Source organism: Heloderma suspectum, chromosome 2 (genome assembly GCF_057233095.1).
Source record: "Heloderma suspectum isolate Gila_16-S chromosome 2, 16-S_ref, whole genome shotgun sequence".
NCBI lineage: Eukaryota > Metazoa > Chordata > Lepidosauria > Squamata > Helodermatidae > Heloderma > Heloderma suspectum.
In genome coordinates this window covers 400691979-400703352 of record NC_139459.1, presented here as the reverse complement: position 1 = coordinate 400703352, position 11374 = coordinate 400691979, and the positions used below count along the sequence as shown (strand labels likewise).

Sequence of the window (11374 nt, the reverse complement as noted above, 5' to 3'; positions counted from 1 at the left end):
GGGAGGCGCTCCGTTCCTCCCCCCGGAATCCTTGAATGGCTGGCTGTGCTCCGTGGCAGCTCCGTGGAGCAGCTGGCCAGACCCAGCCCGGCCAGGCCAGAGCCGTCCACAGCCAGATTTCTGGCCGCAGAGGCTCTGGGTAAAAAAAACAAAACAAAATACACAACCACGTACGCAAATGGTGGCGGCTATGGCCGCCGCCATTTGCATTCCTTCTTTTTGGCTGTCTTAATCTACGTAAATATTTACGTAGACTATGACAGCGAAAATCAAGGGGAACGCAAATAGCGTAGGGACGGTATTTGCATCCCTTTTTGATTCACTGTTTTAGCCTATGTAAATCTTTACATAGGCTAAAACGGTGAATGAAAAAGGGACACAAATAGCGCCCGCTACGCTATTTGCGTTGCCCTTGATTTTCACTGTCATAATCTATGTAAATATTTACGTAGATTAAGATGGTAAAAAGAAGGAATGCAAATGGCGGCGGCCGTAGCCGCCGCCATTTGCGTACACTTTTTTTAAAAAAAAACCCACCCCCAACCATGATAGGCTACGTAAAGATTTACATAGCTTATCACATCTTTTTTTTCTTTTTTTAAAAAACCTAGCCATGATAGGCTACGTAAATCTTTATGTAGCCTATCAAGTCTTTTTTTTTTTCCCCACACAAGCCTGGAAATGGCGGCGGCGGCAGCTGATCGGAAGACTGCTCGCCGCCGCCGCCGGAGCCGCCGCCACTGCCAGAGCCGCCGCCGCCCAGAAGATCCGCCCCAGGTAAGTCTCGTCCCAGGGGGATCCATGGGGGGGCGGGCTGTTCTGCCACAGATTTCGGGGGGCTGAATGCACTGGCATTCAGCCTCACTGAGATCCATCGCGGAATTCTCTGACATCCCTAATTGCCACAATTGTTTTCTTTTACCAATCCAAATCACATTGCCATATCACTAGAAGATGGAAGGTACTTCCGGATGGATACCTCCTAGAGAATATAAGCCACAAGTGGAATTGCAGTTGACTTTCCACACTTCAGGAGGCATTGTACTTTCCTATATGCATATGTGCATATCCTTCTATGTTCCATCCACAGGTAAGAATGTGGTACAATTCATCTGAGCAACCAGGTATTTGGAACTCCCCCCCCCCTTGTCTTTTCAAATTTATGCTATTTTGATTGAGTAGGATCTCTGCAAATTCTGAAGTCCACATGCAGGGGACAAGCCTCATTGACCACAATGGGAGTTACTTCTGAGTAGACACTACTTGGTTTGTGCTGGGAAACACAGGGCTGGGAGACAGGAAACACTCCTGGAGCAGGGTCACAGTGAAAAGCACACCCCTGGGCAGGGCAAGCATACCTGAGATAAATGTGGGGGTTCGGGCATGCAACAATTATACCACCAAGAAACCAACTTCAGGAAAAGAATTGAGCTTTGAGGCCCATTCCCCCTCCCTCCCAAGATAAGCTCCAGGGTGGCTGCTGGATGGCCATGAGGCCATGTATACTTAATGACCTCCAAATGCAGCCAGCTCAGAGTAAATCACTAGTGGAGAAATGCCCAAACGTCTCCTTTGTCAATCAACAGGTGACTGGAAAAAACATTTCTCGAATCTTATCTTATATTGTTTTAATACTTCTTTTTTTCCCCTTCCTCTGTCGGGTAGGGATGTACGAAAGTTCCGCCATGGATCTCAGGGAGGCCAAATGCCAGCACATTTGGCCCCCTGAAATTGGTGGCAGAACGGCCCCCCAACACCTGCCCCCCCGGGACGGGACTTACCTTAGGTGGATCTTCTGACTGCCCGCCGCCGCCGCCATTTCCAGGTAAAAGAAGAAGAAGAAAAAATGTGATAGGCTACGTAAAGATTTACGTAGCCTATCACAGCTAGATTTTTTTTAAAAAAACACACACATACGTACGCAAATGCCAGCGGCCATTGCCGCCACCATCTGCGTTCCTTATTTTGGCACATCTTAGTCTACGTAAACATTTTTTACATTTCTACGCTATTTGCGTTCCCCTTATTTTAGCTGTCTTAGTCTACGTAAATGTTTACGTAGACTAAGACATGCCTAAATAAGGAACGCAAATGGCGGCGCCCATGGGCGCCGCCATTTGCGTATGCTCGTTTGTTTTTTTAAATCAGCTGTGATAGGCTACGTAAACATTTACGTAGCCTATCATGGCTGACTGCAGGGACGCAAACGGCGGCGGCTACAGCTGTTCGCCATTTGCGTCCCTGCTAGCCAGCAGTCAGATGTCCGGCTGCTGGCGGAGCCGGCCGGTGGCTCCACAGAATCCCTGCAGAGCGGAGCCGGCCAGCCAGGATTCCGGGGGGGAAGAACGGAGCACCTCCCCCCCCAGCCAGGATTCTGGGGGGAGGGACGGAACGCCTCCCCCCCAGCATCAGCATAATCCACGGAAAGGTAAGTACCTTTCGTACAACCCTACTGTCGGGTTTTTCCATGGTGATGTAATCTGGCCAAGGTCTCAAACCTGCACTGTGCTGTGATATGTAAGGAGTGTAGAGATGTCAGAGAATTTCGCCACGAATCTCGGGGAGGCCGAATGCCAGCGCATTTGGCCCCCCAAAATTGGTGGAGAAATGGTCTGCCCCCCGCCCTCCCCGGGACAGGACTTACCTTGGGCGAATCTCCCTGGTGGCAGCGGCTCCAGTGGTGGTTCGGCGGCAGTTTGGCGGCGGTTCGGCAGCGGTTCGGCGGCAGTTCAGCGGCGGTGGCTGTGGCAGCCGGTCTTCTGACCGGCTACCATCGCCACCATTTCCAGTAAAAAAAAAAAGTGATAGGTTACGTAAAGATTTACGTAGCCTATCACGGCTAGATTTTAAATTTTTTTTGGCACGTCTAGTCTATGAAAACATTTATGTAGACTACAGCGAAATCTTTATGTAGACTACCTGTGCCCAAATAAGGAACGCAAATGGTGGTGCCCATGGGTGCCACCATTTGCGTACACGCTTTTTTTTTTTCAAAGTCAGCCATGATAGGCTACGTAAATCTTTACGTAGCCTATCACTTTTTTCTTTTTTTTTACTTTACTTGGAAATGGCGGCGTGAGAGCCAGTCGGAAGACCGGCCACCGCCGCACCGCCGCCGGGACCCGCCGCCGCGAGGGACATTCACACGAGGTAAGTCCCATCCCGGGGGGGGGCGGGGGGTGTCAGAGAATTTCCCCACCAATTTCGGGGGGGCCGAATGTGTTGGCATTTGGCCTCCCAGAGATTCGTGGAGAAATTCTCTGACATCCCTACATAGCTTACGTAAATATTTACGTAAGGTAAAACTGCGAAAAAAGGGAACGCAAATGGTGGCCGCCATAGCCGCCACCATTTGCGTACGTGGTTTGTTTGTTTTCTTTTGCTTTGCCGTGATAGGCTATGTAAATACTTACGTAGCCTATCACAGCCTCCGCAGGGATGCAAAAGGCGTCCCTGTGTTAGCTGTGATAGGCTACGTAAGTATTTACATAGCCTGTCATGGTTATGATGAAGAAGGAAATGGCAGCCACAGGGCAGCCACCATTCGCAAATCAGCGCGGATGGCAGCAGGTAAGTGCTCCATTTCGCACACCTTTTGGGGGTTGGGGGCTCCGTCCCATGTGCCTTTCATGGGTCGGGGGTCAGGGACTTCGTTCTGGCATGGATTTCGGGGGGCCGAATGAACTGGCATTCGGCCTCACCGAGATCTGTGGCGGAATTCTCTGACATCCCTAGATATGATAGACAAAATTATGCATGGTGTGCAGAAGGTGGAGAGGGGACATCTCCCCCCCCCCAAAAAAATGCTAGAACCTGATAGAGTTATTCCATGAATCTGATCAGAGGTGGAATTCGCCACCATGAGATGTAGTGATGGCCACCAGTTTGGGTGGCTTTAAAAGGAGGTTGGAAAAATTCCTGGGGGGAAAGGCTCTCAATGGCTACTAGTCTTGATGGCTATGTGCTGCCTCCAGAACCAGAGGCAGTGAGCCTCTGTACACCAGTTGCTGGGTTAAATGGGTGGGAGAGTGCTGTTGCACTCATGCCCTGCTTGTGGGTTTCTGGTGGGCAGCTGGTTGGCCACTGTGTGTACCAAATTCTATCTAGCCATCTCTTTCCAAGTCTCACAAAATGGCATTCAATATCCCTTCACCCCAAGGGCCTCTGTCCCATGAAGGTTCAATGTGCTCTATGGTGTGCCTTTTGGACACCCCAAAAGAATAACTTTGAATTCCAAAATAACATTTTTTTCCCCCAGCCAAACCACATGTGCACATCTCCAGGAGACTGAAGGTACTTCCAGATGGGCGGCTTCTAGAGCTTTTAGGCAGCAAGTGGAATTGCAATTGAGTTTCCACACTTGAGTAATTACTGCCATTTTCTGTGTGTGTAACCAGGTGTGTTACGATCACACAAGTAGACAGGCAACAATAACGTACTGTTTATCTGACTAGCCTGGTTTTTGAAACTTTATTTCTGATGGATTGGTCTTCTTTAGATAATCCATTATTTTATTTGTCCTACAGCACTTCTGTGTTAAAGAATGATTGCCCAATTTCGGTCATGGCCTTTACTAAAACAATGTATCTTCTGGGTGCATTTTTAGATCAGAAATATACAAATTCCACTCAGTGCATAGTAGCAAGATATCTACGTTTCCCTGAAGAATACTTGTATGTCTTCTGAAACACATGGGGGAGGGATGCTTGCTAAATGCAGAATCAGATGCCATTTTTAGGTTTTCTTTGTTAAATGCTCCTTTGTATTCAAATCAGGCCTCAATACAATAATGTAACACTTGGGAATAAAGATGCAGCTGAGCAATCCAGCACTGGAGGCCAAGATAGAGAAGACCTGCACGGCTACCATGTATTTCCCCTTCGTGCTCAGGTAGGAGGGCACAAAGGACACCCAAACAGCACAAAAGACCAGCATGCTGAAGGTGATCAGCTTGGCTTCATTGAAGGACCCAGGCAGCTTCCTGGCTAGGAAAGCCACCGTGAAGCAGATGGCAGCCAGGAAGCCCATGTAGCCAAGGGCAGCATAGAACATGATGACAGACCCTTCGTTGCATTGCAGGACAATCTCTCCAGGCTGTGAGTGCTTGTCAGAATCTGGGAATGGGGGAGAGATGCCCAGCCAGATGGTGCAGATGACAACTTGGACACTGGAACAGGAGAGGACAATAGCATTGGCCAAACTCTTCCCCACCCATCTCCTCATCCTATTCCCAGGTTTTGTTGCCAGGAAGGCCAGCACCACAGTGATTGTTTTGGCCAACAGAGAAGAGACAGCAACTGAGAAGATGATGCTGAAAGCTATTTGTCGTAGAAGGCAGGACACTTTCCTTGGCTGGCCAATGAATAACAAAGAGGACAAGAAGGAAAGCAGGAGGGAGACAAGGAGAATGTAAGAGAGGTCCCGGTTGTTGGCCTTGACTATTGGGGTGTCTAGGAATTTAATGAAGATTCCTAAAACAAAGCCTGTGGCGAAGGACAAGAATAGGGCAAAGGAAGCCAGGGTGATCCCCAAATATTCTTCATAGGAGAGGAAGGTTATATTCTTCGGGATACATTCATTTCTGTCCTTGTTTGCATGCTGATCACCTGGACACATGGTGCAATGCTCTGCATCTGCAAAGAACAACAGAAACATCTACTTCATTCCTCCATGATAGTCTCTGTTCTTTTACACGCAATGACAGATATATTTGGGGGGTGAATACTTACGCCTAAAAGCAAGAACATATATGTGGGGATTTAGGGTGGGGAGAGGTCCGGAACTGATCATTTGTAGTCAGATGGTGAGTGGGGATGGCATGTTCATTGGTAGAAGAGTTTCTGCTTGGATTGCAGAATCCCCAGCTTCTGCCATGCATATCTGTGACTAAGCAGATGCAGCAACGGTAAGAAGGCCATCTGATGAAGAAACTGAAGAACCTTGGCCAGGAACCACAGGGTAGAACTGTGCTGGATGGAACAGCGTAGGACATGTGCATAAGCTTTCATGTGCTGTTCAAATCACAGTGGGGTCACATATAAGGCAGACTCCCACTGTGTAAGAAAACAAGTGCCATAAACAATCTTCTGTATTCACTCATCAAAATGCTGCCCTTTTAAGACCATAGTTAACCCATTGGAGTTAAGGCTACTTCATGTTGTCTCAAGTTTAGGGATGTCAAAGAATTCCACCATGGATCTCAGTGAGGCTGAATGCCAGTGCATTCGGCCCCCCAAAATCTGTGGTGGAACGAAGCCCGCCCACAACTAGGGATGTACAAAAGTCACTTACCTGTTTGTGGATTATGTTGATGGTAAGGGGGAGGTGTTCCATCCCTCTTGCTGGATTCCTCGCCGGGGGGGAGGCACTCTGTGCCTCCCCCCAGGAATCCTCCGTGGCTGGCTGTGCTCTGCAGCAGGTCCGTGGAACAGCCGGCCAGGCCCAGCCAGGCCAGAGCCATCCGCAGCTGGATTTCCGGCCACGGAGGGCTCTGGGTAAAAAAAAAAAAAAGCGTACGCAAATGGTGGTGGCTACGGCCACCGCCATTTGTGTTCCTTATTTTTGCCCTCTTAATCTATGTAAATATTTATGTAGAGTATGACGGTGAAAATCAAGGGGAACGCAAATAGCGTAGCGGGTGCTATTTGCGTCCCTTTTTGATTCCCTTTTTAGCCTACGTAAATATTTATGTAGGCTAAAACCGGGAATCAAAAAGGGACGCAAATAGCACCCACTACGCTATTTGCGTTCCCCTTGATTTTCGCCGTCATACTCTACGTAAATCTTTACGTAGATTAAGAGGGCAAAAATAAGGAACGCAAATGGCAGCAGCCGTAGCCACCGCCATTTGCGTATGCGGGTGTGGTTTTTTTTAAACCCATCCAGCCATGATAGGCTACGTAAAGATTTATGTAGCCTATCACGTATTTTTTTTTAAAAAACCTAGCCATGATAGGCTATGTGAATCTTTATGTAGCCTATCACATCTTTTCTTCTTTCTTTTTTTTTTTACAAGAATGGAAATGGCGGTGGTGGCAGCCGGTTGGAAGACCATCCATCACCGCCGCTGCTGCCGCCTGGAAGATCCACCCCAGGTGAGTCTCGTCCCGGGGGGGATCCACGGGGGGGCGGGGGGAGCAGGCCGTTCTGCCATGGAGTTCAGGGGCCAAATGCACTGGCATTCGGCCTCACCATGATCCGTGGCAGAATTCTCTGCCATCCCTACCCACAACCCACCCCACGAAATGGGCCCAGAACAGAGCACCTACCTGCTGCCATCTGCGCTGCATTGCGATTGTCTGCAGCCACCACTCGCTTCTTCCATATAGCCGTGATAGGCTATGTAAATACTTATGTAGCCTATCACGGCTACCGCAGGGACGCCATTTGTGTATTTATGTAGCCTATCATGGCAAAACATAGCCGTGATAGGCTACATAAGTATTTACATAGCCTATCACAGCAAAACTAAGGGAATGCAAATGGCGGCGGGTACAGCGGCCGCCATTTGCATTCCTTTTTTTTTTTTGCCATAATAGGCTACATAAATATTTACGTAGCCTATCATGGCAAAATACAGGGATGCAAATGGCGGCGGCTACGGCAGCCACCATTTGCATCCCTGAATGCTGCCCAGCGGCTGGATGTCCATCTGCGGGCGGCCCCAGCCAGCAGCTCTGCGGAATCTCCGCAGAGTGGAGCTGGCCGGAGAGAATTTCGGTGGGAGGGATGGAACGCCTCCCCACCACCACGAATGTCACCCTTCGAAAAGGTAAGTGACTTTCATACATCCTTACTCAAGTTCCACAAAGGCAGGAAACTGGACACTGAGTCTGATGCCTTCACATGCATACCTTGTGATCAGTCATAATGTTTTGCGATGTTACTTTTCCTAGCTCTTTTGGGCCCAAATCCAGATGGGGAGGATGGAGTGCCTGGGACAAGCAAAGATGTCCCATGTTCTCCTGGTCCTGCTCTGTTTTTTGAAGCATGTGAGCCTCACCGTATTGCTAGAAACATCCTCCTGTGAGTTGACCGATGCCTGTTTTTGCTTGAGACTACAGTGCCGTAGTGGGCAAACTATAAAAGTGTCCAAGATAATTCCAGCCATCAGTCTCTTTCTTTCACTGCACACTGCCTTGGCAAGCAAGAATAAAGTACATCAGTATTTCTCACAAGACTTAGAATGTTTCATGAGAAAGAAGTACATGATAATGCTGAGCCACAGCAAGGAGTAAAAAGAACAAACCGTTCAATTTTCAGCACTTTTATCTGTAGCAATTTGCCTCTGATCAGTTTGCACAATTGTAGTCCTCATCAGGTAGCTCACAGATGCCAAGTTTTGTTATGGTGCAATCCTATGGCCGCTAGACAGTGGCTAGATGGCCATAGGGTTTTTCCTTTCCTGGGAACTGACCTTGGAGCCAATGGTCCGAGGTGAGTTCCCAGGAAACTGCTTCCCCTCCCCTCCCCGCTGCTTCATAGGTGGTATGGTTCATCCCCAGCTCTGTGCTCATATGAGCAGTGCAGAGCGGGGAAAATGGGGTGTTCCTGGGGGCAGGGAGGGAAGGGGATGGCCGAAGCACTGGTACGATATTTCCTATGCACCATCTGGGTTTCCCCCACACCCACCCACACTCCAAACTGCTCCAGCTAGAGAGCCGAAATCGACTGTCTAGCCACAAATACGAGGTGGCTGGAGCATGGAGGAGAAGATCCCCCACACGCTCTCCCTGCACTGCATTGGATAGCCAGCACCTCCAGGTTCAGGGGCATCTGACTCTCTCCATAGGATTCTGTCCTTATGCTATTAGCTCAACAGGTTTAATTTGTATAAGCAATAGAATTTTGAGGCTTATAATGGCACAACCATGTGTTTTTGCTTGCTGGTTCGTTTTTGCAACTCACCATAACTAAAGTGGCACTCCTGTGCCCCTTTAATAGATAGAGATACAGATGTATTGCATACATAAAACAAAGCTAAACAAACATAGGAGTTCTACTAGAGTAATATTTATGGCAAGGTGAGGCTTTAATAACGCACATTTTAATATAATTCTTTTCAGAAAGTGAGAACCATAAACCAATACTTTAACATAAAAAGCAAATGATATACCTAACTTAAGTGATGATCCATTAGAAATCAAAAACTAGAAAAAGGACAATTTTAAAACAAATGAGGTAAGCGGTGGATTCAGAACATAGAAAGGATATATTTTAAGGGAGGTAGTGAATTGATGCAGGGCATGGTCAGGTCTACTTGGCCTCACCATTCACCTGTGTGAACATACCACATTTTGTGTTCTGTGCATTGCAACAAGAGTCTATTAAAGAAATGTATTCAGCACAGAGGACATGCATGTGATTTTAAGTGTGGAAGGGCGATTGGGCTGCTAATGATGTTGATCCCTGCCCCATCGACTGCCTGTGCTCAACTAGGGGTGTACGAAGCCCCACTTACCTGGCTCCGCTGGGTTCCGCCGGGGGGGAGGTGATCTGGTCCTCTACCTGGAATCCTCGACAGGGGGGGAGGTGATCCAGTCCTTCCCCCCGGAATCTTGCCTGGCCAGGTCCGCTCTGTGGCCAGTCTGCAGAGCTGCCAGCAGTGCTGATCTACAGCAGGGCCTCCATCCGCTGCCAGGCAGCTGCGGACGCAAATGGCATCCTGCGTAGGGAATGCCATTTGCGTCCCTATGCTAGGCCATGATAGGCTACATATATATTTACATAGCCTATCATGGCTAAAGCAGGGATGCAAATGGTGGCCCCTATGACGGCCACCATTTGCAGCCGCAGCACACCAGAAGATGCCCCGGAGCCGCTGCTGGAGCCGCTGATGCCACCGGACTGCTGCCAGGTAGGTCCATTCTGGGGATTTCGGGAGGTGGCGGGGGGGGGTCCTTTCCACCAAGGACTCCGGGGCCCCGATTCTAAAGAATCCGGCCTCACAGGAGTCCGTGGCGGAATTCTCCAACATCCCTACCCTCAACACAGTCCATTTTTCAAGTTTTTTTTCCTTGCAAGATGTTGAGAAATGGATTTAAGAAAACATTCTCAGAAAATGTCTGTATGAATCTTTGCCTTCCCCTCTTGAGTCACCCACCTTCCTCTGTGGAGATGGTCCCTTCCGCGCATGGAACACAAACATAGCAGCAAACTAGCTTTCCTTCCTGAAACACCTTGACAAATCCTGGGCGACAGCTTTCCACGCACCTGGATCGAGGCAGGGGCTAAGGATTAAAAAAGGACCATGAAGGAAAATGTGTTAGAGCTAGGGATGTCAGAGAATTCCACCACGGACTGAAATGGGATCGAATTCCCTTCAGTCCGTGCCATGGAATCCTCTGTGGAACGGGGCCACGAGGTCCTTCGGAGCCAGCAGATATGCAACTTATTTTTCATCATCCGCAAAGAGTTGAGAAATTTTCATAAATAGAAACGCAGTGTAGTATATTTTGATAATAAATACGTACGTTTTTTTAAAAAAAATGAATTGGACTCACCGCCATGTTTGTGGGTGTTATTTTTAAATTGAAATCCTCCGTCTCCATTTACTTTCAGCCAGTACACTTCCTCTTCTTAGGGGCTTCCCAAAAGAAGGCTGTCTTCAGTGTGCCTGAGCGATAAACTCTTTGTTTATAGGGATGTCAGAGAATTCCGTGATGGATCTCGGTGAGGTCAAATGCTAGTTCATCCAGCCCCCCGAAATCCGTCATGGAACGAAGCCCCCGCCCCCCCAACGCACGAAAGGCGCATGGGAGAAAGTCACCGCCTCCCCCAACCCACAAAAGGCACGCAAAACAGAGCACTTGCCTGCTCCCGTCCACGCTGCTGTGCGAATGGCGGCCATCCTGCAGCCGCCATTCACTTCCTCCTTCTTCAGCCATGATAGGCTACGTAAATACTTACGTAGCCTATCACAGCTAACGCAGGGACACCATTTGCGTCCCTGCGGAGGCCGTGATAGGCTATGTAAGTATTCATGTAACCTATCACGGCAGGGGGAGGGGAAACCCAGCATACGCAAATAGTTCTGCCAGTCCTGGAGCTGCATGATCATTTTAAAAGGTCTTTTCTTTCTTTAAAACACTGTTGCTTTGAACAAATAGTTTATTGCTCAGGCACACCTAAGGCAGCCTTCTTTTGGGAAGCCCCTAGGAAGAGGAAGTGTTTTGGCTGAAAGTAAATGGAGAAGGAGGATTTCACTGAAAAAAACCCACACAAATATTTACCCAAAATAGCAATTCTTACAGAAGTTATGCAGACTCATGGAGACAGCTGGGCACCAGAATTATGGTTTTTGGTATGGATTTATCTTCATAATTTTCAGAGCGGAAGAAAAGAGAAGAATTCCAGGGGCCTGTGAATGGCAGAA

The 11374-nt window shown here is 48.5% G+C and overlaps 1 protein-coding gene across 3 annotated transcripts; it reads right to left on the bottom strand.

Moving 5' to 3' along the window:
• Nucleotides 1-4438: 4438 nt before the first annotated feature.
• On the bottom strand, nucleotides 4439-10880 carry LOC146356632 (vomeronasal type-2 receptor 26-like). Of its 3 annotated transcripts, XM_084832644.1 has the most exons (4): nucleotides 10813-10880; nucleotides 10503-10615; nucleotides 10103-10229; nucleotides 4445-5633 (listed from the first exon to the last, which is right to left on the bottom strand). In XM_084832644.1, exons 2-4 carry the CDS (start codon nucleotides 10548-10550, stop codon nucleotides 4735-4737), a joined length of 1074 nt encoding a protein of 357 aa, XP_084688770.1. In that variant the 5' UTR covers nucleotides 10551-10615; nucleotides 10813-10880; the 3' UTR covers nucleotides 4445-4734. The 3 variants fall into 3 exon arrangements, with proteins under 3 accessions (XP_084688772.1, XP_084688770.1, XP_084688771.1); XM_084832646.1 differs by lacking the exon at nucleotides 10103-10229 and having other exon boundaries at nucleotides 4439-5633; XM_084832645.1 differs by lacking the exons at nucleotides 10103-10229; nucleotides 10503-10615; nucleotides 10813-10880 and adding an exon at nucleotides 5730-5969.
• Nucleotides 10881-11374: the final 494 nt, after the last annotated feature.